The sequence below is a fragment of the Pteropus alecto genome, unplaced genomic scaffold, assembly GCF_000325575.1.
Source record: "Pteropus alecto unplaced genomic scaffold, ASM32557v1 scaffold157, whole genome shotgun sequence".
Taxonomy (NCBI): Eukaryota; Metazoa; Chordata; class Mammalia; order Chiroptera; family Pteropodidae; genus Pteropus; species Pteropus alecto.
The window spans coordinates 1,509,474-1,537,384 of NW_006440626.1; the positions used below are offsets into that span (position 1 = coordinate 1,509,474).

The 27,911-nt window shown below is 51.8% G+C and overlaps 1 protein-coding gene across 1 annotated transcript; it reads right to left on the reverse strand.

Annotated features, from left to right (window-relative positions):
* SAMM50 (SAMM50 sorting and assembly machinery component) lies at window positions 1-27,788 on the reverse strand. Its single transcript, XM_006917337.2, has 15 exons — window positions 27,648-27,788; window positions 23,684-23,794; window positions 22,400-22,501; window positions 19,764-19,851; window positions 18,733-18,839; window positions 18,073-18,203; window positions 17,749-17,836; window positions 15,403-15,531; window positions 14,814-14,885; window positions 13,954-14,040; window positions 9,553-9,623; window positions 8,198-8,265; window positions 4,347-4,493; window positions 3,562-3,703; window positions 1-206 (listed from the first exon to the last, which is right to left on the reverse strand). The coding sequence occupies exons 1-15, from the start codon at window positions 27,666-27,668 to the stop codon at window positions 161-163; spliced, it is 1,410 nt and encodes a 469-aa protein (XP_006917399.1). The 5' UTR covers window positions 27,669-27,788; the 3' UTR covers window positions 1-160.
* Between the last annotated feature and the right edge of the window lie 123 nt (window positions 27,789-27,911).

Sequence of the window (27,911 nt, forward strand, 5' to 3'; positions counted from 1 at the left end):
TGAGTGTTTGTCTTTAAAATTTATTGACACAGTTTCCCGCGAGGGCTGTAGTCGAGGCATCACTCGAACGTGATGTGCACAGGACGTGTGTGGCGCCATGACCCACTGCTGCCGAATCCCGGAGCGTGTCCCGGAGGGGCTGGAGGGTGCTCTGCGACAGCTACAGGAACCTTATCCCAGCTCCAAACTGGACGCCGTCACATATCCTAAAAGGAGGGCATAAAATCACCACTGTGGCCTGCGCTGCTGGCCCGGCCCCTTCCACAGCCCGCAAGCCCTCTGGCCCGGAGGCTCCCTTCTTTCCTCCCTTACAAACTGAGGCCTGCCCCTCCGGCACACCTGCCTCCCTCGTCACCGTCTCCAGAGACCGCATTCAGCACGACACGGGGCGACAGAATGCTGCTGGCGCCCAAACGATGGTGCCACGAACTGCCTCCAGCACAAAGTTCAGCAAGCATTTCTAAACCGTTCCCACTTCTGCAAAGGTCGGGAAGCCTAATCGTCGCGCGCCTGCCGGACCGACCGTGGGGAGGTCTGTGGGCGATGCGCGCACGGAATTCCCCGCCGGCCGGCCGCGGAATTTCGGAAGCCGGGCTAAGCTCTGGTGCCATCACGCAGACTTCGCGACACTCCAGTTCTGATGCCACAGACTGAGTGAAGGTGGGTGCGACACTCAAGAGCACCAGGCCGCCCGATACACGGAGCAATGTGTACGCAACAAGCACTGTGACCTCCACGGTCACAGAGCAGCTGCCTCGCAGCCCACGCAGCCCGGGGCCGGGGGAGCTGGCTTCCTTATGATCTGGCCTTTAAATGTCACGCACAGCAGCCTTCTTCCTTCCAGAAGAAACAACATTTGAAATTGATCTCTGAAACCTAGTTTTTGACTTTATCCTGGAGAGAGAAGCAACGCTGGAAAGAGGATGCGGCCATTCTCTGTGAGAAGAGTCAATGACACGCCTAAGTGAGAAAGGGTCGATCACACACGGCTCCCAAAGGCAGCGGCAGGGACTTCTTGGGGCACACTGACATCCGGTGGCCTCCGACAACAATGCAGCCACAGTGAGCACAGCCCCACAGGGGGAGCTGAGCCCCATTTTTCAGTCTGAAGGACAGGAGGCCCAGAGCCCACTGGACGTGCTCCAAGTCACGCGGCCAGAGAGTGACAGGGCAGGCCTGCGGTCCACTGCCATCACCACCGGCCAGGAGGGCAGCAGCCAGCTCCCGGGGGCTGACCCTCACGACTGTGAGACGGACAGCACAGCTGCAGTGGGCCACCCGCACGTGCTTCTGGATTCTTTGCAGCGAAACACGTGTAGCCTGGGCCCCTGCACAGTCTGGGCTGACGCTGAGCACAGCTCACAGGCTCCGGTTGCTCATCGTGGAAACGGCCTGTGTGTTTCCTGAGACAGGAAGTTCGTACAGAATTACAGTATGAACGAAAAGCTCCACCAGGGAGATCAGCCAGGAGGAAAGGTGACTTTTATCGTCCCACAGCTAATCTCGGTACAGAAAAGCCCAGTGTGGGATGAAAGCGACAGCCATCGTAGTTCTCAGAAGAGCGGGGGTGGGGGGTGGGAGGTGGGAGGTGTGGGTTTCCTGTCGGCTTGTGTTTGGGGGCGGAAGACAAGTACAAGCCCGGCCTCCGCTGGGCGTGGCTCTGCCGCTGCCCTGACTGACACCACTGCTGAGTCTCGGTTTCCCTCTGTCCTAACAGGTGGCACCTCTGCTACAGGGCGCTGCTGAGACTTACATAATAAAATAAAACCAAGTGCTCAGCTTTGGTCTTACACGTGGCGAGCATTCAATGAAGACCAAAGATCGCCTTCTTGCCCCAAAACTGCAACTGCTCTCAGGACAGGGAGCCATCAGACCCACCCTGCCCCCAGGCGTCAGCCTCACAGGGACAGGAGTTGGTGTCCGAGGCCCAGCCTAGACCCCAGGAGTCGGGATCTGCCTTTACCAAGATCCCAGGAAGTCAAAATTCCCAAACGTTAGGAGGCTCCAATGGCTGTCATATACTGCTCCCTGCAAAAATTCACCTCCCCCTAGTCATACCTGTGCTGGAAACAGGCCTCACAGAAAGCACCTTGCAAAACTAGCCTCGTTCACCCAAGATCATAAAGGTTTCAGGAACCTTTTCTAGAACGTTACCTAAGGCACAAACCTTGCTCTAGGAAAAAAGTGCCCATTGTTTCATATTTCACGTCTCCGCAATCAGGATGCAACACCCACCCGCAGCATGTCCCAACACAGCCGCCAGGTGGCGCCAACGGGGCAGTGAGTGGAGGAGGGAACTGCCCCGCAAAGGAACCCTGCGGCTTCCTATGTGAGAGGGAGCTGGCGCCCTGAGTAGAGCAACCGCACAACGCAGAACTGAGCCTACGGTGCTGACGACACACCGGACACCGCTCTAAGTGCTCTGTGTGCTAATTCATCCAGGCCTCCAACCTGCAAAGCAGCTGCTCTCGCCACCATCCATCCTATGGACACGAAATCGGAGACCCAGCGAGGCTGGGCGGCTCGCCCTGGGGCACACAGCCAGAGGACGAACGTTACATTCACCTGTGCTACATCTGGCTGGGCTCCAGGCACGCGCTCATCCTGGGGACCAGACCCTTTCAGCTTTTGCACTGTATGAACAGGCAAGGTGAGGAGGTGAATTAACAGCTGTCAGAGCAGCTGCTGTCAGCGAAGGTGCTGGGGAATGGGCTCTGTCATCACCGCAGCCGCGGCAGCGACGTAGCCGGAATCGGCCTCCAGCGACCGTGAAGGGCAGGTTCCACCAAACCCATAACCGTAAAGGGTCGAGCCGGCTGACACCGAACCGCACCTAAGTACTCACGCTTTATGAAAGCTCGCTGACACGCCACCCTTTAAAACGTGCCATCGCCTACTCCACTGCAGCAGAAGACAGCAGAAGTTAACACTAGCACAGCATTTCCTTAAACCGGGACAAACTATGACTTCCAGCTTGGAACTTGGGCTGTGACTCAGCACTCCGTTTGGTGGCAACGAAAGTGTAGACAGAACATCAAAGAGAAAAGGACACAGCTTAGAGTGCTGTGTGCGCGCACGAAAGCGATGAGGGACAACAGAAAACGCTACGTCACGGGGGAACCGGGGGAACGTTTGTGTCCCCCCGAAATGGAATGTTGAAGCCCTAGGTCCCACCACATGAGGGAACTGGTAGTAGAAGCAGCGATAACGACAACGTCCCCACGGGGGATCAGTGCCCCCCACTGGCACCGCCTCGCTCTGCCCAGCGAGCGGGACCAACGAGGCCCGTCAGGTCCTCCAGGCACAGCTCGAGGGGCTCCCGTGACGACGGTGAGTGCGAACTGTGAGGTGGGAGACGGAAACACATCGCAGTTTCTCTTCCCAACTGGACAGAGAAACACCCAGTGGAGGAAAACGTAGGTGTTGTCACTCCTTTGCTAATTCTTCAATTTCTCCTAACACTTGGATCTCAGAGGCCACCGATGAAATGATTAACTAGTCCGAAACAAAACGAAATTACAAGAAAGTGCGGTGTGCGCGTGGAGAAGGCCCGGCACCTACCTGTCACCTTGCTGCACGCCCATGGGGATGCAGTAGTTCAGTTCCAGCCGGGCGATGTTGCCGAGCCGTAGAACGATGCCAGCTCCGTAGGACCAGCGGATGCACTCGGCCAATTTACGAATATGCGCTTTGGGGCCCTCCCCTGAAACGAGAACCGGGGGTGTGACCAACGGTGTGTGGCCCCTGTCCCTCAGAGCTGTCCTCAGGCAAGCCCTGGCTCTCTCACTTGCTGTGTGCCCTACGGGAATTTTTAAAACCGGGCCTAGATATTCAAAGAGAATGAGAAAGCCACGCCTTCTCATTCTCTGGACCTGTCACATTCTACTCCTTTGCCCCATCTCGACCCCCCAGGATACCCCATACCAAGCTGTGGTGTGAGGGCCTTGTCTTCTGTGACACACCCCAGACACCCCTTCACATCCCGCTGGCTGGAAACGTCTGCTGCGGGTCCCCTCTGGCCCTGAGCGCCTCGAGGACAGGGCCAAACCACACTCAGCTCCGGGGCTTAATGACCGGCAGAGAGCAGGTGCCCAGGAAATGTTTGCTGAGTAAATAATAAATTTTTCTCTGCAAGACAGCCTTCAGTGATGATTCTTCATGCATGCTTCATTGATTCAACCAACAATTTATTCTGGGCACTGTATCAGGTGTCCTAGGAATTGTTTTAAGTAAGGTGCAGTCCCTAGATTTAAAGATGACGTGATCTAAAAAGACAGACACTCTTCGGGTACTGTGCTTTTAAACATGAGGTCAACCATAACGCTTTCTAATAGTCCAGGGCTTACCATAGTTGAGGTTGCAGAGATTTCCCGCGTTGAGAAAAAAGTGAGTCCTGAAGAGCTCCCCAAAGCCGCCTTGGCCCGGCCGGAAGGGCAGCGGGGTGTACAGGTGCAGGCCGCCGGCCCAGTACGCCTCTCCGCCCAGGTAGTCCCCTGAGCAAAGACAAAACACGGTCTCACAACTTTAAAGTCGCATCGACACCGCACGACGTACACCAGCGAGACGTGTGCTCTGTGCGCAACACACTGGGCTCTGGGTCGCGGCTCTTCAACCCCGGCCGCTGGCAGCCTCATTTTAAACAGCCTTTCTTTTTTTTCCTGGTTTATTTTATACTTTGCCTTAACCGGGAAAAAAAAAAAAAATGCTAGTGTAGTTTAGAAAAGAATGAAATCAGAAATTCATCACGTTTGTAAAATGCTTGAAATAAAACAAGTGAACTCATAGAAACCCCCTTTTCCACAATTGCCGATTACCAGATCACTTCTACCTGGCAGATGAAATGCGCCTCTCTGCCCAAACTCCAAGGCCGCGACCCAGACGAAACGCGGACCGTGTCTCCGCGCTTCCTGGAAGTGGCTGCGCACACCATTCAGCACAACACACATCGTGTCCTCTACTCACTCCAAGGAAACTGTTCCAGCTCCACATCTGCAAAGAGGCTGTGTGCCCTTTGTAATTTAATCGCCATTAAAGGTTCATGGCCACTGGGGTCGTGACTGTCCCCCGAGAACGCACACGCGCTGTTTCTGAAAATGCTCCTACCCATTCCATCTTAACTACAAATGGCATAATGTTAAAGTGATACCAATCCCTGAACAATCTACACCTTCTGCAAAATACTACTTACGAATTGTCTTAGTACCCTTAATACAAAATGACATACCACGAACAAGAAAAACGGGTTGTCTCCACGATTAACCTCGCGGGATCAACTGCTTATTTACATAGAGACTCCGGAATCTCCTGAGTCCCTTTTAATCCTGAAGTTCTAGAGGAAACAGGGAATGGGCAGATGACACGAGGTCAGCTGTGTTTGCTTTCGGTTTCCCGGCAACCGCCCGTCTTTTTTCACCTGTGTCTTTTTTCACCTGATCGTAACAGTAACATACTCGGTGCAAAAAATCTGAGAAATACAGGCAAGGAAAAGAATAAAAAAAATCTCTAATTCCTACCCTTCAGAGAGAACCAGCTAATACCCTGGTATCTCTGGTCCAGTGAATTATAATGAGTAATTATAAATAAGAAAATAAAATGTGAGTCATTTTACATATATAGCTTTTGGTCCTGCTTTTTTTAGTTTGACGTGTTGGAACACTTTCCTCTAATACTTCATATTAAATGCAAATGTGATTTGCTGCCAGCCTGAATAATCATACATATAATAATTGAACGTCTTTTCTCGACTACTGTCATCATATTGGTGTCCAACGTCTTGAGAGCGGCCATTAAGCTGTGACAAATTTCCTTGTCCACACACATTTCAAACCCTGTCTTGATGTATAACACGCAGGTAGGAAAGCACACATGGCCTAAGTGCCCAGCTCAGTCCTTTCTGCGCAGACACGCCACGCACCGAGCACCCGGAGGGAGAGGCAGGCATGTGCCGGCCCCGGAGGGCCACGTTCCCCTTCCTAATCACGACCCTGCACCCGCGCCGGGCACGCCCACTGCACTGCTGCCCCCCGGCACATGCGTGGAGCAGACAGCACGCGCCGCCCGGATCTGGCTCTTTGATCCGCACGTTTCTGAGGCCGGTTCCTGGCGTCATTCAGCCAGTGACTGACCTGTGCATCCTCGTTGCCGTGGAACATCCCACAGGGTGAAGACACCCGACCATTTTACTGCTGATGGGCATTTGGGTTTCTGGATTCCAGTTTGGGGCTATTATTAAAAGTCCTTGAACATATATATTTTAGGCTCTTGATACATACTGGCAAATTGCTTGTCTAAAGTTACAGCAATTTACATTCTTATCCATAGAATCCTACCAATGGCCCATTTTATAGCAAATTAAGTGGAATATCATTGTGTTTTAATTTTCAAGCAAGTGTAAGACTCCTAAACTTTTATATAGTCACTATATGATAAATACTTGCTTATAATGAAAAAGACTATCTATAAATTACTTTTCTTAAAAAATGACATGCAAATAAAGTACTATAAAAACAAGTTAAAAAGTATATTTTGTACAAAAGTTATGCATGGGGTAATCGTTATTTGTAATAATATAAAATGGAAGCAACAAAGATATTAAAAAAACAAAAATTAGGGCAAAATATTTTAAAATGGAAATGCATCCATTTAAATGATGTTTTTGAAGTTTTTCATAACATGTAGAGATACTTCTGATATGTCAAGTGTTCAAGAGGGTTGCAGGAAACAGGAATTCTCACTGCTGGAGATTATGACTGAGAAAAGCTTTCTAGAGAACAACACAAAGTCTTAAAAATATTCAAAATCCTTTGACCCAGCAATTCCACATCTGTAACATTATATGATAAAGTAAAACTTACGGATGAGTACGAAGGTTCCATTAGGTTACTCACTGAGACATTGTTTTACAATCATAAAAAAAAGAAAATGGTCTAAGTTTCTAAAACTTGGGATTGGTTTAAAAGATTACGGCACGGCAGTAAGATGAAACATGCAGCCATCAACGACGGCAAGGTTTTTCTCTCTCCGATCCATTGCTGGTGGGAATCCAAAATGTTTCAGCCATTCTGGAAGTCAGTCTGGCTGGTTCTTACATATGACTCGGCAATCGTGTACCTTGGTTTTCACCCAAATGAACTGAAACTTTATGTACAAACGAAACCCTGCACATGAACGTTTATATCGGCTTTACTCATAATAGCCGAAAACTGGGTGTCCAGAAACCAACGTGACCTTTAACAGGTCAACAACCAAACTGTGGTATATTAGATTATTATTTATTATGTTATATGGAATATTATTTAGCAAAAAAAAGATATGAGCAAATGAGCTATAAAAAAACTTGGAGGAAACTTAAATGCACGTTGCTTCGTCAAAGAAGCCAGTCGGAAGAGGGCACACACTCTGTGACATTCTGGAAAAGGCAAAACTATGCAGATAGGAAGAAGTCCGGTGTGTGTCAGGAACTGGGGGGAGATGGAGGGATGTGGATTTTTAGGGTGGCGAAACTTCTGTATGACCCTGTAATGGCAGCTGCATACCATCACACATTTGTCACACCCACAGAACTACACTGCCCAGAGCGAACCCCAGCGTGCACTGCAGGATTCAGTTACTAATAATAATGCATCAACATTGACTCATCAACTGTGCCAAGCATAACGCACGATGCAACATGTCACCAAGAGAGGGCACCGTGGGGCACATGGGAACAGCTTTCTGCTCTACTTTTCTGTAAACCTAAAACTGCTCTCAAAAATAACTAACATCAATTAATTTTTTAAAATTATAGCATGTCGATAAGATAAAACAAGCAGCAATTAAAAATGATTCAGTACTTATTCCAATAAACACCTTTTCCCTGTAACGTTATTGTGGGGTGGCGGGAAAAACAGGTTACAAAACAGCATGGAAACGAAACGGACCCCGAGTACAAAGCTACGCATGCCTGAACCAAACGCTCACGCATGTCATCGCCGGTACGGGATCGCCAGCCGCCGCCGTGCATTTTGTAAGGCACAAACTGTGTCTTCTCCCTTTTCTACAATTCGCTCAGCATATACCCTTCCACGCCTGTGACGTGATGCCACGGCGGTGACGCATGGGCAGCCCTTATTTAGGAATTGCAAAAACAAACGCGCGCTTTTGAACGATGAGACGTGACCCTAACTTCGACGTGGCAGTGCCGTAGGGGAGGACAGACCTTCACTCTGTGGCCCAACGCTGTGCATGCTGAAGCCGCGCACGCTTGTCGGTCCCCCGAGGTAAAACCTGGAACAGAACGGCAGAAGTCAGGGGAAGGCCATCGGAGGAAGTCTGCGTGACACAACGGAAGCACAGGGAGCATGCAGTCGGGCTGACGCCAGCGCTGCGTCGCTGACGACACCGTCACGTGCGGGAACGCTTCAGGAGCGGAAGACACACAGGAGCGTGGTCAACATCGCAAAAGCCGAATCTCGTTCTCTTTAATACCTACATAGTTTTCTTTGTAACGGTTATGTCTGAATTTAATAATTTCCCTACTGGCAGCTTGAGAATTTGTGCTTTCACCGACAATGCTACCTACGATGGACATCCTTACACACAAATCTTTGTACACTTATAAATGTATTTCTGTAAATCAGATTTATGGAGGCCAAACTGTCAGGTCCCAGAGTTTAGAAATTAAAGGTTTTCATACTTCCCAAGTGCCATCCCGAAAGGCTGAACTAGTTTAAGCTAAACTTCGTTTTAACTAATGCGAGGCTGAAGAAAGAGCTTCTTGCCCTCAAGAACGATTATCAGTATTTCAGAGCAACAAGGACAACTCCACAGCCTGCTGGCAGGAACGTAAACTGCTGCCGGCTTTCTAAAACGGAGGCTCCAGCAATCTCCCTTATGAGCCTTAAAAATGTTCATGTGCGTTTGAGATGGTAATTCCACATTTAAGAATCTCTTGTCAGAAAATAAAATGAACAAAAATTATTTACAAAGTCTTATTCTTCAGAGTGTTATTTACGTGCAAAGAGCGAAACATTAAAACGCTGCTTATGAAAAATTTCTGACGACGTGGGGAATGGTTTACTCTATAATTTCTTCAAAACTTTTTAAAAAGCAGGGAGGGCACAAATCTGTACACAAGATACAGCATATTAACCATTTAATATAGATGCATATGTAAATTAATACGTATATTCGCATACATGAACACACACCCACGGAAATAAACTAAAATAGACTAAAAGGAAGTAATCCCAAATGTCGACCCACTTATCACTGAGCAAAACTTTTTTTACTTCCCTAAGTGTTTCTCTATTTTTATATTTCCGCAATACGTATGAATTGTATTTTTTCATACTGAAAAGAGGATATAAATTTTTTAATATAATAAAGTTAACATCCTCATAAAAGGCAAAAAATGTTAAGTTTGAGATAGGCTAGGTATTTTGAAAATAACTTAGACATAAAAACGAAAGTAAAGTGGAAATATTCGCTCTCTTAAATAAACTTCTCTAAAATATCTTACAAGAAACCAACCTAAAAGAACTGCATATGACCCATTCATTTATTATTACTCACCTATCAGCAATACTGGATGGTTTATCACCAATGGGTACCAGCATTCCACCCCAGAGAGATGTTGAGAAAACCTATCGAAATATAAACAGGCATTTCTTTCATTCCGATGAGCATTCGCAGATAGAAAACACACCTGAGTCTGGTCACTGGTCACGTGCTGAGCCGAGGGGAGCGGGGGGCGGGTTAGGGCTACAAGAGAAACCAGGCTCGTGCACTTGAAGTACAGTTCAAAGTGTTTTGTGGATACTTTAAAAACTTACAACTCTAAATTCCAAATAAAGGCATACCAAGCACGAGCAAGGAACAGGCCAAACGCGAGCAGGGCATGGCTCCCGTTCAGGCACAGGGAAGCTCCCTCTTCCACGAGAAGGCAGGCCCAGAGGGACCAGCCACGGCCTGACTGGGTGTGGAGGGGAGACGGGGGCCAGACAACGGATTCTACACCTGCTCAGGCCGCTAGGACTTGGTCTCAGAGCAATGAGGATTAAGGACACAGGGCATCGCAGATGAAAGCAGGCAGAGGCTACAGTGCTCCTACAACTGAGAAATGCAAGAGACAAGCAGCTTCCAATCCAACCCTCACGGACAGAGCCCCTCCCTAACAGACCGGAGGCAGTGACCTAATCTTAGATCAGGGTCCAGCCTTCACGCCTAAGTGGCGCACAGCAAGCTATAAACCGCAGCGAGCTCTCTGGGCCACCTCGCCCCGCATCTTTATCACATGGGCCCCCGTATCTCCTGAGCTCGCTTCCACGTTTTTGCTCATCTCATGTCCTCTCTAACTTGCAAATTCCTATGTCCTTTGAAGCTGCTCACGTGTCTTTTTAGAGCATCAGTTGGAAGGATTACAGGAGAAAACTGGGGCAGAGAGTGGGCAGCGCTGCCGATCTAAGCAGCCCATTCTGATAACGCGGCTCCTTGTGCAACAGCATTCGGGAAACATCCACTCTGAGCCTGGTGCCTGACAGATGCTACAGGGTAAGGCGAGGGGCCGGGGCTCGGCGTGCTCCCGGAGACAGCTCCCCTTACCCGCCCACGCGCTCTGGACCAGAGCAAAAAGGGAACCAGAGACGGCCCACCCTCGGAGGGCAGCCACCCTGGCAGGACAGGCAGGGCCCACAGGGCTCACATGTCGCAGTGAGATGGCCTTGATGCCACCTCAGCAGGACGGAAGGGGAGGGAGTCAGAGCTCCTAGTTTCCTGGCGAACCTGCCCTCCTCCCCAATGCTCGCTCGGCCTGAGAGCAGCCGGGATGGGGCGCTAATCAGAACTCCTTCCCCACCAGAACAGGCCCAGCCTGCCCCCCATCCCTGCTGCCCTCGGCTCCCAGTCACCCCCCAGCACCAACTCCCTAACCCTTCAACATCAGCGGGCCTTCCAAATCCCCTGTCCCGGGCCTGGCCCTCTCGTCCCTACGGCCCTCCTTACCAGCTGAGTTCCCGCGGCCCATCACCAGCACTCACCTGCCTGTCCCCACCTCACCTGCATCTCTCACCTGGCACCACCCCAGACCTGGTAACACCACCCCTCCCTCAGCTGTGCCCGCCATCATGCCGGCAGCTCCTCTGAAATGGGACTCTAACCCCGACTGGCCCTCAGAGGCGCCCAGGTGCTCCTGCCCACTGGCCTGTGGGGACTCCACGCTGGGCACTGTCCCTCCCTCTGCCACCTCCACTGGGAACCTCCACTGGCAACAGAAGCGCGGCCCGCAGCACCCCTCCCACTGCCTCGGCCTGCTCTGTGCGCCCCACGCCCCTGCCCGCACCCGCTTCTCCCCCAGTCCCCTTCTGTCGCTGGGTCCCCTGCCAGCACACACACGGGCTGTAGGAGGCTCGATCCCGAGGGAAACCCAGCGAGCCCTGCGGGCCAGCGCCAGCCGCGCTGCACTTCCCAACGCCTCAGAGGGGCCTCGCACGCCCGCCTCCGGCCTCAACTCACTCTCTCTTAAGTAACCTTTCCACTGGGAATGGTCCCCAGCTTTCCACGGACGTCCTTCTGCCCGCACAGGAGATAGCCCGGTCCCCTGCTCGCAGCCTCTTCATCCCCGTCCCACGAGGAGGACAAAATCCAGCTCCCGAGCCGGCTGGCGCAGCACTGTCTGATCCGCGCCCTCCGGCCCCTCGCCAACCACCTCTCTCAGCGTCCCCTGCTGCTCACCCCCTCCTGACACCTCGATGTCAGCCCGTCCTAGGGCTCCTCCGGACCGCTTCTCTCCTGCTCACGCCCGGAGCAGCATCGCCCAGCGCTGAGGCACCATCTCTAAGCGGACAGGGCACCAGGTCTCTGATGGCACCTGACCTCTCCCCTCAACACCAGCCGCAGCGCCTCGGCCAGAGCACAGGGCCACTAGGGCGACCTTCTCAAGTAGGCGCCACACCCCCATCAGGCTCTTCCCGGGATCCTAGCGCTCCCTCCATTAAAACCAGAAACTAGAGGCCACACCAAGGCCCCCAAGGCCTGTGATAGCTGGCCCGCCTCCGCCCTCACCGCCCTCTGTCCCCGTCACTCCGCCCGGGCTCAGCGTCCCACTTGTGGGGAACAGGCTGGTGCTCCTGCCCAGAGCACCGGGCTGTGTGCAGTTGGTGTCTCATGGAAGACACCCCACGTCATCTCAAGGAGGACAGCACCCCCTGCGGGCCACTTCTATTCCTTTACTGCTTTCTCGTTAGAAAGGATCGCCGCCTCGCCTGCTCAATGACGTATGCAGGTATTCACCGTGGGCCTCCCTCTAAACAGAGTAGGAGCGGTGTTTTACTTACTGAGGCACGTGTAGTGCCCAGACAGTGCCAGGCAGTGGTATATACGTGAGACGGATGGGTGGGTGGCTGGGTGAGTGGTGAGCGGGCGGGTGATGGGGGAGACCCCCAAGATAAGCACAGGAATCATGAGCGCAGTGGGGAAGCCCCACCCGGTCCCAGAGGTCGTAGGCAGCCTGCAGGAGACACGCCTGTGCCAGAGCCATAAAGGCAGAGGACGAGAGGCCAGTGAACCCTTGAATAAAGGCAGAGGACGCAGAACAAGTGCCCGGAAGTAAGAGGGAGCCCGGCCCTTCTGGGAAAGCAGCAGCAGTCGGCAGAGCCGCACAGGGAGAAGGGACAGAGACGAGATCAGAGGCTGCGTGCACTGTGCCAGGAGCACGAACCGCACGCAGGAGCGCGAGCTTGGAAGGTCTGCGTTTCGGAAAGGCCGGCACGTCTGCGGGGAGAAGGGGAAGGCTGGGCTGGGGAGAGGAGGAGCAGAGACTCATCTGGAAGTGACATCACTGCCACGATAGAGTAGCAGAGACATGGGTGACATGATGGAGACTGAGGAGACAAGACCTGGTGCTCGGGGGCTTCGAGAGCGAGGACTTAGAGATCAAGGGCAGTTGTGCAAGTCAGCGGGGTCCGGAGCTCAGGGGCAGGGCACAGACTCCAGGAGCAATGGTTTCCGACATATTGAGCTTGAAGTGCCCGCAGAACAGAGCCGAGACATTCAGTCTCCAGGGGCCAGAGCAGAGACGGCAGCTGCCACCAGCGGGTGCGCGAACCCCTCAGGGAGGACAGGCAGCAGGACGTCTCCACAAGGACCCGCGGGGACACATTCAGGAGGCGGAGTGCAGCATGCCGGGGAAGGGCCGAGGACAAGTGAAGCGTGCAAGCAGTCACGACAGAGGCCAGTGAGGACAGCGTCCAGGGCCACGGAGAGCGCGGGGAGGGGGCTGAACGAGCTCGCTGAACTGGACAACAGAGGGGCTTCTGGGAGAGCGGCGGCAGCGGAAAGGCAGGAACCAAACTGAGCCCAGGACTGACCGGGAGCCACCGGTGACAAGTGACCTCAGAATAAGCGTTCTAGAAACAGACGCGTGTGCCATTTCACTAAAACTCAGTCCTTGGCTCCAAGTTTAAGGAAGCTAAGGGCACAGGCACCAGCAGCGGGGTGGAGAGCTGTCCCCGTTGCCTGGGCACCGAGAAGACTGGCGACAAGCCGGGGTCTCCTCTGCCTCGGGCAGAGTCCGGTCACTTACTCCTCACTCCCGAGTGAGTTGGCAGAAACTGAACCAAACTGGACGAACAGCCAAATTCCTGGAAGCACCCAAAGCCCTGCAGACCCGGCTAACTAAGATGAAGACACCGAGTTTCAACGGACGTGACCTTGTGGGGTGAGGACGGGGCCTCCGGCCACAGTGCCCTGACAGCCCCGGACGGTGAACAGGTATAAAACGACTGACAGATCCCTTCTGAAGGGAGCAGAGACCACCTCCCCCAGAGAGCCCGCCCGCCTGGCTAGGGCTAGAACAGCACTTGGGTTTCCAGCGCGAATGTGCTAGGCACCCACTCCAGGGCTTCAGGTGCTCGGGACCTCAGGCGCCAGGAACGAGGGATATAAATGCAGGTGACGACTTTCTGGCTAGATACTCACTGAATCAAATACAAGTTGTTTATTCAACTGAAGCTCAAAATCTTCTTTTATGAAGCTCACGTCGCCTCCGGTGTAGCCTGCCAGCTCCTGCGGGGAAGAACCCACCGTGAGAACGGAACAGACAGCTTACTAAGTGATGCCAGTGCAGTTGCCATTTAATTTTGCTGTTTGGTATCTTTAGAAAGGCAACAGACCACTTCTGCCTCCTGGAAGCTGTACCCCGCTCATTCTAGGTGGTACCGGGGGACTGACACAGAATCACCAAACACACTGGATGGCTAGAGTGTAAGGGTCCTGCATGTCAGAGAAAGCGCTGGCAACGTGAACATTTATTATAGAGCTTGCCACGGATATGGCTCATGTGGCCTTATCAGTGTTTGGGAAAAAACTAGCCAACCTTTCGCCCTCTGGCACACTTCACAGCAAGTTTCGAGCTGGTTTCCAGCTGCCCCTCTGAAAGCGAAGGCCCCACACGCGGGGCGCCGGTGCCCCACGCAGCCTGGCGGCCGGCTCCCCTGCCCTCCCGGCACCGCCTGCCCAGCCCCGGCAGACCAGCGGGTCACAGCCTTGGGCTGCGGTGCTCTTTGCTGGGGGCGCACCCCGCCGCATCACTTTCCCCCAGGACTGCTCAGAGGCACCATCGAGGAGCCCAGAACCTTCCCCCGCTCCACACGGTGTGAGGCAGAAGACTGCGCTACAGGGGCGGTTCCAGCGGAGGAACCCAGCGTGGACGGCCCCCCTCGCAAGCCATTCTAGAACGGCTTCTGCAATTAAAGGAATACGTTCGGTGTTGAAGATGTGAGTGTTCTGCGTGCCCCACCCGGCCACGGGGGGCAGAGGTCGGGGGCGAGGACGCCTACCTGGTTGACTTTGAGCAGCGCGCCCCGCCTGGGAAGGATGGAGGAGTTCCGAGAGTCGATGACCATGGCGTGCTGCAAGACACGTGCTGGGTGTTTTCACTTCAGACAGGTCTGTGAGACGCCCAGCGCTCACGGAGCGCCAACGACACGCTGGGCCCCGTGCTGAGCGCGCCGCCACCCTCCCGCCACCTCGCCCTGCGAGGGGTGTCGCATCGTCACCGTGTGACGTCCAAGGGAACTGAGAGGCCGGGACCAACGATCCCTGTTCGTGAGGTGGGAGGTCACGACCCATCACTGGGTTCCCTCCACGCCCTGGCCGGAGTCAGCGCAGCCAGCGGTGACTAAAACCCCACCGTCAGCTGTTAATACCCCTCTCCCCAGGACCACCAATGTTATTTAGGGAAAAGGGTACGAGGTGGTGTCCCTAAATTCACAAAATGACCAGGCAGCGCTGGTCAGTGACCGAGTGACCCAATCTGCGGCACTTCTTGATCCGTCCCGCTGCTGGTGAAACCAGGCTGGTTTCCCAACGTACAGCATGGCTGCAGCGAAACACCTCAATGCTCCCCCGAGCAAGAAAGGTCCTCACCGAAAGAGACGATTTCAGCGAGTGGCCGCTTTCTTTTCGGACGGCGAAGGACGCTGTCCGGGCGAGGCAGCCCAGCTCCCGCCACACGCCCTCCCACTTGACGGTGTGGCTGGTCCTCCAAACGGGAAACTGCAAGCACACACGGGGAACGACAAACTTTGGGTGCTGGACGAAGGCAGGCCGTCCCAAGCCGGGCCTCAGATGGAGGGCTCGTTAAGTCACTAACTAACAGCTACTGCTTTTTAAGGGTAGGCAGGAGGGAGGGAAAGAAGGGGGAGGGAGGGACGGAAGGCGGGAGGCGAGCGCACTGTGACAGAAGGGGGCGCCACTCCGCACGGTGGCCGGACTGTGCTCTGGGTGCGGGGAGGGGTTGCTTGCCTGAAGGCTGCACCCACTTTGTAACTGACAGGTTTCCTCTCCACCCAAAGACCACCTAGCACACCCCCAACCCCGGCCCTCCCAGCCCCTTATCTGAAGCCAGGCCAGGCGACCATGATGCCCCACATCAGCCCCAGGGAGGGGCGAGGTGAGTGAAGAGCCCCCTTCCTGCAGCCGGGGGCCTGAGCCAGTGAACTCTGGGGTCCAGGCCCATGGGACCTGCCTCTCAGCTTGGCCCCTCCCCAAAGCCAGCACAGCCTGTGCTAGATGGTCCACCTCCAAGAAACGCCCACACTGTTTTGAACAGTGAGTGAGGTTCACTGTTGGCCTCGGAAAGGACAACAATGATGCCACTCTTACAAAGAAGCCAGGTCACTTCACACTCCCCAGCCTGAGGCCCACGCCCAGCAGCCGCTGTAGCCCTCGGGCCCCCATCCAGGTCTCAGGGTGAGAACTTGGAGGCACCCACTTCAACACACTTATCAAACCCCCATAAGGCACCGAGCCATGCACTGGGGGAGCAGAGCATGGCGGGGAAGGGGGCAGCCTCGCTCGCGTGGGGCCACCTGGGGCAGCTCGTTCCCAGATGCCCAAGGAAGACGCAGAGCCGCCGTGCACCGGCTCCTCCCTTACGAGGTAGCTCCTCACAAGAGAAACGCTGACTCAGAGGACACGGATCTCACGACCCTGGAGTCACGGTCAGGAAGATGAGGCAGGGGCCAGGTGGCACCTTTTTGTGTGCATAGTGAGCCCTGGCTTTGTGTCGGCACCGAAGACACAAATCAGGAGGATACGGTCCTCTCCTCCAGGGACTCAGCTCTCGACTTCAGGGCTGCCAGCCTCGAGCACTCGGTGGCTCTACTGCCCTCTCCCCTCCAGCAGGGACCTCCCGGGGCGGCCCCAACACCGCACGCCTTCACCCCCACTCCACGTGGATGCACAGGCATTCCTACCACCCAAGAAGCTGCTCTTTCAAAAAGGCTTAGGAAAAAGAGATAGAAGGGGACACCCCCCCGACAGATGGCCATACTGATGGCTCCTGGAGACCTGCTGGAGGATGGGGGCTGGAGAGAGCAGTGTCCGCCACGGTGTCCCCTTCTGCATCTCCAATAGGGGCAGAAAGGTGCCTGAGAGCTACTCTCTTCGGACCAGGAAAGGCGGCCACGTGGAGAATAGAGAGTGAAGCGAACGGCTCCCGGCTCCGTCCTCAGCCGTGTCCACGTGGCCTGCGTCAGTGCTCACCTCCCCTGAGCCTGGTCTGCAGGGATGAGGAGTGTGAGCGGCCGCTGTGCCCGCAGGTGCCACATCAAGCCCAGGCAGTGACGACAAGGCTTCGACAGGCTTCTAGGACCAGAATCGGTCCAAGGGCTGCGGGTAGGAGCTAAAACCATTTCCTGGGCCCCGTTCCCAGAGCTGCTGACTCGGAAGGGCAGCAGGGCCCCTGAACCGGCATTTCTGACCAGCTCACGGAGAGGAACAGAGACGTGTGAAGGGAAAAAGAGCAGGGTCGCCATGAAGCCAAAGTGGCCGAATGACAGTTATTCCATTTGCTGCATTGGGTCAGATCCCGCTAGAAGTCACCTGAGGTGTAGGCTAACGATGAAAGCTTTCGGGAACCTGAAACACCTCTGCTGGGTCTCAGAAGCTGTCGGCTTTAGCACACAAGGAAGGATAAAGAGATGGTGTCGCAGGAAGTCGGGAGCACAGAGGAAATCTGACCAAGTCAGAAGAGCTGCCACCGTGGATGGTTAGCCCCTCTCTGGCCCTGGCAGTCAGCCCTCAGCCAGTGAAGGGGCAGCTGGCCTGGAGGCCCTGACAGGAGGGCAGAGAACAGGGGTGACCCCAGCAACAATGCCCACCACCCCAAGCGCCAGACCACCGACAGGCCTGCGCTCTCCGTGCCGACCCCCATCTTGCTGCCGTTGTTCCCCTCCAGTGCACCAAGGGAATGACAGAAACGCTACTTACACTATACTCGGCTGAGACTCCTCTGTCTGTCTCCCGAAGTGAGCTCCAAGGGAACTGTCCAGTAACTTTATATAAGTTTACAGAGAAACTAGGAGACAATGGGACAGAACTTTAAAAGCTGAAACCATGATTACGACTTGCACACATGTAAATCAACAGACTAAAAAGTACACTTTCTGGGGTTTGTCTTCATGAGAAAATCTACGGCATGTTGTAACAAGGCAGAAGTGTCAGCGGATTCTGCACGGTTTCTGTTCACAAACAAGCCAGCTATCTTAACTTTAAACCAGGCCACTGAACTCAATGATCTGCTTGGCTTCCTACTTTCTTTCGAAGTTTCCGGGCTGTGGTTTGAAGAAGGACAGGCCATAGGAAGTTTCTTTTGTTCCATAGGAAAACTGAAATGTCACCTTTTCTGCACGGCCTAGCAGATTAGGGAGTTTGAGGCCAAGTACCTAGGAAGAAAAGAAAAATAGTGGGGGTTTAAACTGAAGGAACGATAACTTCTACGAAAGACCACGCTAGCTAAGGGACCCTCATGAGAACAGGATAAAATGCAGACTACAGCTCTGGGAGAAACCATCTGTAATCGCTTTTACTCTTTAAAATGCACCTATGCTGAGTACGCACGCCCTACACACACCTGGTTAATTCGTGGGACTGGCTAAATTTGGTGACTTAACTGTGAGGCTCAGGGAAATCAACTCCGTGGGTTTGGAGTTTAGAAGAATTTGAACAAGAAACATAACATAAACATTCCCCACGTTATTCCTGCTTCACTACCGATGTTAGTCTTGTTTCCAAACGATCTCAAACAAAGCAGGATCAATTCTAGGAAGACTAATGCGAAACCACGGGTTATCTTGCTGATGCGGATGGAGGTGTGCCAACGGGTTCTGAGACCGCCACGTTTTAGAATCGGCCACACTGTGAAAGCTCGAAACCGGAAGTTGCCCCAGGAGGAAGGAAACGCCCGCGTCGTACCATGCTGCCCTCATTGTTGCCAACCATGGTGTTATAACTGCCCGTCAGCCTCCTCAATTCGGTTACTTCGAATGTGACATCCAACCCATTCGGAAGTGCGTCATCACCTAGGTAAGTAAAAAGTGTTCAACCGGAAGACAGCTGGGACGCAGAGTTTTAGTTTAGGTCCCACTGTTGAAAAAGACAAGCGATCTGAAGGCTCAGTTCATTTACGGTCTCCTTTGGAAATCACTCTCTCTGTTTGAAAGTTTACGAACACGGCCACACAAGATCACAATACGCCAAAACCCTGTGTCTAGTTTCTGCAGTAGAAAGTATCAAAAAACAGTCAGATTCTGCTTCGGCGAGATACCTGTGGCACCCCATCCTTTTAAGCACGTGTTACCTGCAAAGGCTTCTATTCTATCAGGAAGAGTCCTAAAAATAATGGGGGCCTCAACTCAACTGACAGGTGCTTAAAGGGAGGGGGGTGCCCTTTCGCCTCCCTTTCCCCTTCCTGATGCTGGATGGGAAATGCGGATGCTGGAATGGTGCTCGGCCACCTCAGGGACCACAGGACCCTAGACACGATGAAGTGACGAGGCACCATGGAAAAACCACGAGTCCAGGGTAACCTCGAAAAGCAGAGCTGTGACTCCAGCCCCAGACTGTCTCCCATAGCAAACCGCAAATCAACGAAAACTGTAACTAATTGCTTGCGCCCCCCTCCTTTCGAAGCACACGCTCAGATGGAATCTGCAAGAGCCCGTTCGGACACCCGCTGGGCGATCCCGAATGCCGCCTGGCTCCCTCCTCCAGGATCCTTCTCAGACCCCTGGTACCATCCAGGGGTTCAGATGAAAATGTCTTCAAATTCCGCCTCCTTCCCTCGGCCTGATGCACACATCGTTACTGCCCTGAGCCTGCTAACGACCAAGCCCCGTCTGCCTGCTAAATTTCCAGGGCTGTCTGTGCCTGGACACACAGATCGCTTTTGGGATCCCCGGGGATGCATGGAACGGGACATCCCAGGGATACGACGCCACAGGTACCTTGACAGGTATCGATCAAAACATCCACTTGTCTAAATATCCCCAGACGAAGCAGCTTTTCACGGGCTTCATGAGATTTCCGCATTACCTGTGAGAGAGAGAAAGAATGTACTCCTCTAAGATACAGAAACGTGGACGGGGGCTCTGAGGCCAGGCTGGTGGCCACCACCTGCTTGTTTGCTGGTCGCCGAGAAAAGAACACTTCTCAGACACGTGAAAGAAGGGACAAAGCACTAAGGAGCAACAAAAAATCCTTCCCAGAAGTGCAGAAGCAAGCCGCCGGCAAAAGCAGAGGGCACGCTGCAATCCCTTTTGTAGAAACAACAAGGACCAAACCGAACTCCAGTGCACACACCCTGGCGGGTCTTCCTGGCGGGGACTCGCGGTCACTGGTTAGTGAGGGTTCCGTCTGGTGAAAAGGAGGCTTGGTGTGTGCTGTGCGAGGCTTTCCAAGCCGCTTGAATTCTAACCACTGTGTGTTTTCCTTTCCAGTTGAACAGCCGTCCTCTCTGACGCCAGGAGTCCTTCGCTGCTGGAGGGGCAGGTGGAGGCAGAAGGGGGAGGCGGGACAGGCACACAGGAAGCAGAGTGGGAAAGGGCTTCGCCCTGCAGGAAAGCGGGGTTGCTTTAGAGTTTCAGCAGGGGAGACAGGTGGAATTTCCTTATGACACGAGCTATCACGAGGACAGGCGTGGAGGAAGGACTGGACACGGAGGGAAGATGGAGACATTCTGATGTCGGACCTGAGGCTGTGGAGGAGGCTGGTCAAGCACAGGTCACGGTGCTAGGGGCGAGGACAGACTCCACCCACTGCACAGGCAAGAGCCCGAGGACAGTCGCTGATGGAGTGCACGACAGGAGAGAGGAGGCTACGAGAACTTTCGGCCCCGGGCTCGGCATTTCTGGGTGCCTCTGCAGAAGGCAGGAACGGGGATGGGAGGACAGGCGGGGGTGGGTGGGCAGAGATGACGAGTATTCGGCCACGCAGGTCAGAGACGCCTGGTGACTCCATGAGGAAACGCTCAGTGGGCAGCGGCACGGTCAGCGAGAAAGCGCAATGGCGGGGAAGCGGCGGAAGCAGAGGCCGGGACGCCCTCGCTACGGCGGCTGCAAGTGAAACCGGGAGCGCGGACGGGATCACCCAGGGGTCGGGGGAGGTCACCCAGGAGGCTGGTCCTGAGGGGAAACCCAGCACCTACGGGTGACCACAGGGAAAGAAGCTGACGACAGGGCCTAAAATGAATGTGATGAGGGTGGGAAGCAGCCCAGGAGAGAGTGAGAGTCATGGAAACCGAGGAAAGGGAAATGTCGAGAAAAGAGGGAGCATAGGAACAAATTCCAAAGACAAAGCGAGAAAATATACTGGACGATCCCATGGGAAACAGAGGACACCAACAGGTAATTCGCACAGGGGAAATACGAATGGCTGACAGACAAGGAAAAGGTGCCTAATCTCGTTCATAATTGGAAAGCGCAAGCTAAAACAAGGAGACGGCATTTTCCACCCAACGGGCCGGCAAGAACGTCGCAAGTGTGATAACACCCAACGCTGAGAAACACCCCCTCACGTACCGCTGGCAGGGGTGCAGCTGGCGTGACCTCGGCACGGCGAGATGGCAACATACGCTCGAATTACAGAGCACATGCCCTTCGACCCAATAACCCCACTCACGGGAACTTAACCTACAGATACACTGTCACATACGCACAAGGCACTGTGCGTGAGAGCGAAAGACTCAATTAATTTAAATGTTAGTCAACAAACCTTACAATAAGTGATGGAAAGTCCGCACGATGACATACTGTGCAGGTGGTACGTGCCGATGTGAGATCTCCACGATGATGAATAATGTCAAAGAGGGAAGGGGCACAGACACAGTGAATGGGACTGCTGTTTAAAGGCATGGGAACCCCAGCCTGGTCACCGCTGGTCGGCCAGCCTGGGTGGGCAGTGAGGGAATAACTCACGTGCCATTTCCACACCGTTTATGCCGTTAGACTGCTCTACGCTGTTTTTTAAACTAACTTAGATATTGTTTTAATCTTTAAACAACAAAAATAAAACACCTAACTTTTAAAGTGGGAATGGCCAGACACCGTTGAAAGGTCAAGTTAAACAAGGACCGAGGGAGCCGGCGGGCCTGGCCACGGGGAAGCTGTTGGTGACCCTGCCGGGCACGTAAACAAGGCCCCAGGGTGGGAGGGACAGAAGGAACCCACGGAGGAGAGAGCGACTGTGGATAAGCGGAGCAAGGGCCGGAGGAGACAGCAGGGTGGGTGACAACCGAGTGCCACCCACAGGCGCGTGCACAACAGCGCCAAGCAGGGCGCCTGGGGAGGAGTCAGCACACGGCACCCAGCAGCGGGCACCCAGCACCGGCAGCCCCTCCTCCAAGGCTGAGACAGTGGTGAAGAGCACAGGGAAGCACCAGCCTTTCCAGGATAAGGGCAAACGCAAACACACGTCATGGGGGCACCCGGGGAACTGAGGAGTCCCGCGTGGGGCGCAAATGCACCGTAGGAGGCAAAGTCATCAGCGGAGAGGCTGGGCTAGGGCGCCCAGCATGGGAGGACACGGGTGTCACAGGATCTTCAGAAGGGAACGAGAGAGAATGCCGATCAGAGGGAATACTTGCCTCAATGAGGTTTTTAGCCTTAAAAACGTCTCCAATTTCATACATGATGACATCATCTTTAGTCCTCCCGAGTCCATCAAAATGAACATGCTGAACAACCACCTAAACATGACAAGGGGACACAGACTGTTAAGTATGACACAGGGCTAGAGGTCAGGCGTCAAGGCAAGTGTCTGAAATTAATTTCAAGGATTTTTTTTCAAGTTTAATGATCCACATTTCTTAATCCCAGGTTGAATTCTGTTTTTTCCCCACACCTTTTCAAATAAACAGTGACTTGAATTTACCCTTTGCTGCGTCTGTACTTCCTGTGAACAAGGTCCACAAGGTCTCCATAGCCAAATGATCAAGGATCACGTCAGTCCTACACCCAGCAGGCCGCAGAGGTCCCCTGTGCATCCTTCCCAACGTGCTCCCCAAGCACTGGCCCCTGGGGGAACGGTGACCATAACCCAATTCATAACCGCATGTGCCCTGCTGGAGATCTTGTGTGGAGTCACGTGGCATGAGAAGCGCTGACTCGGAGCCTCCCACCTGTCCCCTCACTGGAAAGCAAACTCGTCAAAAATAGGAACAGCTTCTCGCTCACCACTGTTTTCATAAAAGCCACATAGCAAAGTGAATATGCAATAGACGTATTTAATTTGTTCAAGAAAAATGCACTGACTACCTACGAGCCAAGTGTTCTAAACACTGACGATAAAGCAGTGAACAAAACACAAAGTCCTGCTTCGAGGGGGAAGAAATGGGCAATGTATACTATAGCAGATGGTCCAGAGTAACGGAAAAATAAAGCAGAGGTCAGAGGGAGTATGAGAAAAACATAACTTATAGGTGATTGGAATACTGCACTGAAAAGATCTTAATTTAAGAATTAACGGAAAATGTGCTTATATTTCTTCAGCTGCACTTAATTTCAAAATCAACAAAGTTTAGGAAAAGTTTCATTTAAGACCCAAGGCCTTTTTTCTGGGAGAAGGGAACAGAATATAAACTTATGCATAATTTGAGCTTGTCTTTGAAATACTTTTGGATTTTTAAAGTAACACAAATACAAAATGTGTTTGAGGAAACTTCCCACATAAATAATCACCAAGGAAAAACTATTTTTCTAAAACCGGAAACTATTTCTCTAAAAGTCACTAGTCTTTCTAAAATGTACTTGGCTGCAAACTCTTTGATAAAGGTACCGAGACAGGTTAATGCCTTTTCATTTCCCTAAATGTTAATCGAAGTAAATGTTTCTAGTAATAACTGTATCCAGCCCGTCAACACAATACTCACATCTTTGTTTTCAAGAATTTCCTGCTTAGCTTCAGGTTCAACTTCAACAAATTCAGCTTCTTCTCCTAATGCTCCAAAATCAGGTCCACCGGGTGGAAGAGGCTCCAAACTCTGAAAGGGAGGGAGGAACCACAGATAAATGAACTCATACAAAAAAACAAAGCCTTTTTCTGTCTTTAGATGGTGCTCCAGGTGACTTGGTACGGCGGTTTCCTCTGGTGAGTGGAGGCAGGCAGGGTGGGGAGCACGGGCGCAGACGCAGCGAGTGCCGATGTTCGCATCTTATATTGGTAGTGAGCTTCTTGGTGTACAGTGTATTGTTAATAAAACAAAGATGGAAAGTAATTTAAAAACCTATGATGACTGTCCAGAACCGATGATTACAGCAAATCTAGTTCTGTACACCTGAAGCCCATTTGAAGACAAAAATAACTCAAAAATAAGATTCCAGAAAGACATTTGTCAAGGAAAAGAATGTGCTTTCTTCTTGTTACAGAAAGTATCCTAATTTTTTAAATCAGTATTGGATACATGCTAGGATAAGAACACTGACAACTCAAATTACTAAAACTTATTTTCCTGGACACTGATAGGTTCGTTTTGGTTCAGAAAGTCTCATTCACACACTAAGAGAAACTGCATATGCTCATAAAATGGGTCAGAAAGAGATCACTTTCTTCAACCTAAACTACATCTCAAAAGCATTAAAGCACCTTCTGAATACGGATTCTGCAGGTTGTGCCTGGTTTAGTACTTTTGGGGAGACGTGATGCTATAACAGTATGTATGACAATATACATACAATATTATGTTTTATACACATGCTGGCTTGTCCACAGGGATTCCTGGACACTCTGGGAATGGACTTGGGTCCAGTGCGGCACCAAGTAACTGGAGAAAACCATGCTAACCAGTATCTGCTGCTTCCTTACTCCACCAGTTCTCTATGAATAAGCATTTTCAACATGCACAGAAGTGAGTGACATCTGCAGTACGCACAGCAAAGGGGACTCTGGGCCACAGTCACCATTTCCCTGGAATACCAGCCTCTTGTCGGTATGTCCTCCATAATGTCACTGGTTCTCTGGAAAGGGAATGACCTGACAGTGTCAGGTCCCCTTTCCCCTCCCTGCCCTAAGAGACTCTGATGGTCCAACTAGGTATCTTCGCAGGGCACACCAAGAACTCTAGCTTATGGCCCACACCTGCTACCCCAGTTTCGGTCCCCACCACTCCCGGTCATGTTCACGTTTGCGCACACCTTGTTCTGCCAGGAATAGTTTCCCGCCTAAGTAGCTTAAAGAGCCACCGTAATGTCACCTCCTCTAAGAGCCATCCCTGGTTTCTTCAGGTAGAATCAGTCCCTGCTTCACAGGACACCTCTTGACAGTAGAAGTTTATAACATTTGCAAGTACTCCTTTTTTCTTCTTTTTTATGTGCCCTGGCACATCAGAGGTACTCAAATTATCTGTGGAAAGGGTAAGTAAATGACTTTTTCTTTTGTTCTTTCATTTAACAAATATTTACTGAATGTCTACTATATGCTGAGCACAGGACTAAGGGCAGGGAATGCTGCAGTGAACAAGAGACCAAGACCCCCCATTATCTTCCCTTTACTTATGTAAGTATCCGGTTCAAGCCTCACAGGGCTTGAACCGGATACTTACATAAGTAAAGGGAAGATAATGCTGGGCAAAAAATATACCATTATTTCATATCATTATCCTTTCGATTTTCTTGTGTAATATTTCAAAAATGGAATACTACTATATTTCTCAAACATGTTAACAAATTAAAATACTTTTTTCTGCATCATTGCATAAATATGCTTTCTATATTTAAGTTTGCATAGCGTAAAAAAGTATATTAAATTTGTGTAAACTATGTATACACAGTAGTATATACTATGGTCAGGAATATATGCACGTATTCATTCTATTTCAACTGAATGCTTAGCAAATATGCTTTGTCCAGGCACAAAGTTTATATTCCATTATGCTAAAAAAATTCCATTATGATTCCTATAATTTCAAAGCATGAAACAAGATTCACTAAAAAATCTTGCAAAGGGGACTCTGTATTCTTTAATCTGAAATTCAGACTTTAAGAGACGATGTCTTTATGATTTTACAGTTACATCAAAGTTTGATGTTCTAAATTAACTATCTTACTAGTGGAGTTTCATTCATTTACCAAATATTAAGAACGTACTGCGTGACAAGCACTTACGGGATCCTCACCCTCATAGAATTTACATTCTGATGTCTGGAAGAGCAGTAATGGGATAAGTATTTGGTGAAATGAATTAGAATATCTGGATCTAGCCTCTAAATTTAAGCAGGTCAGTCTACCAGTTAAGTTTTATCAAACACCACGTGCCAGGCAGTGCTAACTGAAGGAACAGGACATGGAATACATTTAATGAGTTAGGAACAGTTATCTTAAAGCGGTACAGACTAGAATCAAATAGAAAATATTTTTTAAAAGATATTAATGGTAAACACCGTTTCACAAAACTTTGGTTTCACACGTGCTACTAGAAAGCAAATGTAAATTGTTTTATTACCGTGAGTCTTGACCAAAAAATTCACATAACACTAACTAGTGGAATAGAAAGGTCAAATTAAATTCAAATGTTTTGTGTCAATACATAATCGAAGACTTTTTTTCGCCCTGTATTTCTAGTATCTACAATAAATAGTGCCAGGCACATAGTAGACCACTGGTAAATATCACTTGAATAAATGAATGAACGCTTACTTTGTTCAAGATGTTACAAGGGATGCGAGCCAAGTAAGACACAGTTCCTACTGTAACGTCTACAAACTGAGAATTTAAAAGATAAAAATGCAAACAGAGCTAAAGCAGGGCACCAGAGGAAAAATGTCAAAAGTCAGGAGCACATCCAAATGAGAGGAGATGAGGTTTATCTGCAGTGACCTAAACTGAATTCTAAAAGATGAGAACATTTTGATAGCTGATGATGGCAGTGCGGTTGGACGATGGAAGAGGGAGCAACTGTGTTTCATTTGAATGCAAGATCTGAATGAAAGAAAGGGAGTCAAATCCTATTCCAGATGCCAGGCTGAGAAGTCCGTGCTAAATTCTTTAGGAAGATAACGGGGAACTACTGAAAGCTTCTGAGCAGGGCAAGTGAACCGATCCATGTTCTAGCAGGAGAGTCGCGTTGAGGGCTGGGACTCAGGAGGTCTGAGTTTTGGAACATTCTGAGGCTCTAACAGGGTGACCTTGGACAAATATTCATCCTCTGGCCCTCGGTTAAAATTACGATAAAGAAGTCTGGCGACCAGTTAGTTCGTGCCAAGCACCCACCTAAGTATTTAACATGCATCGTGTCTTCTAATTCTCCTAACAGCTTGCTGAGCAGGTATTTTAAAAGGAGGAACTAAAGCATAGGGTTTCCGTCCTTGATGGTATAAAGAGGAAAAGAGGACTCCTAGATGGGTCTGAGTTGGAAGACTTTAAGGGACACTTGGTGCTCTGGGAGTCTACATGACTCCAGCCAGCGGCGGAACCAGAGCGACTGGAGGTGACCGGTGACGAGAGAAGACGCCCGAAATGGCTGAGGACAGAGAAGCCAAGTCATGGAGAGAAAAACTTATTACTCTGCTCCAGGATACCACGGAAAGTTCGCTAGTCCCTTCTGGACCACAGCGTCGCTGAGTGACCTTGGGCGAGTCACGACCCTCCTCTGAGTATCAGTTTCCTGCTCGGAGGTCTCAGAGACCTGCTGGCGGCGTCTCTGCGGCCTCCTGCACCAGGCCAGCGGGTCCAGCGCGGGGGCGCTACACGCGGAGCGCCGGGCCCGGTTCTGCGCGGGCCTCCGGGGCCCGCCGCGCTTGGAGCCCCCTCGCCAGGGAACCCCCGGGCGCAGGCGTGAGAGCGTCTCCCCGCGGCGCCCGCCCGAAGGACACGCAGCGCACGGGTCACTGGGCCTCTTACCCGGGCGTGCACTGTCCCCATGGCTCTCTCTCCGACCGCTGCCTGACGAAGCGGCCCGCGCCCAACCAAGGCTCGGCTGGTGAGGACAGAGGGCGGGTCCGCGGTGGCGAAGCAGCAGGTCAGCGCCCCACCCACAAGCCCCCGGACTTTTTTTTTTTCCCCCATGTGGGACATGTTTCCTTGTCTTCCCATTTTGGCTACCTCCCTGTGCTTATTTCTATGCATTAGTAGAATTATGATGTCTCCCGATCTTCGTAGAGTGAC

What these genes read in the sequence shown, in the direction of transcription:
- SAMM50 (XM_006917337.2), bottom strand. Translation starts at nt 27,668, where the DNA reads ATGGGGACAGTGCACGCCCGG. An exon ending in AAATTCTTGAAAACAAAGAT is followed by an intron (nt 22,502 to 23,683) that starts GTGAGTATTGTG and finishes TGTCATGTTTAG; the next exon opens with GTGGTTGTTCAGCATGTTCA. An exon ending in TCTCTGCAACCTCAACTATG is followed by an intron (nt 3,704 to 4,346) that starts GTAAGCCCTGGA and finishes TTCTCGTTTCAG; the next exon opens with GGGAGGGCCCCAAAGCGCAT.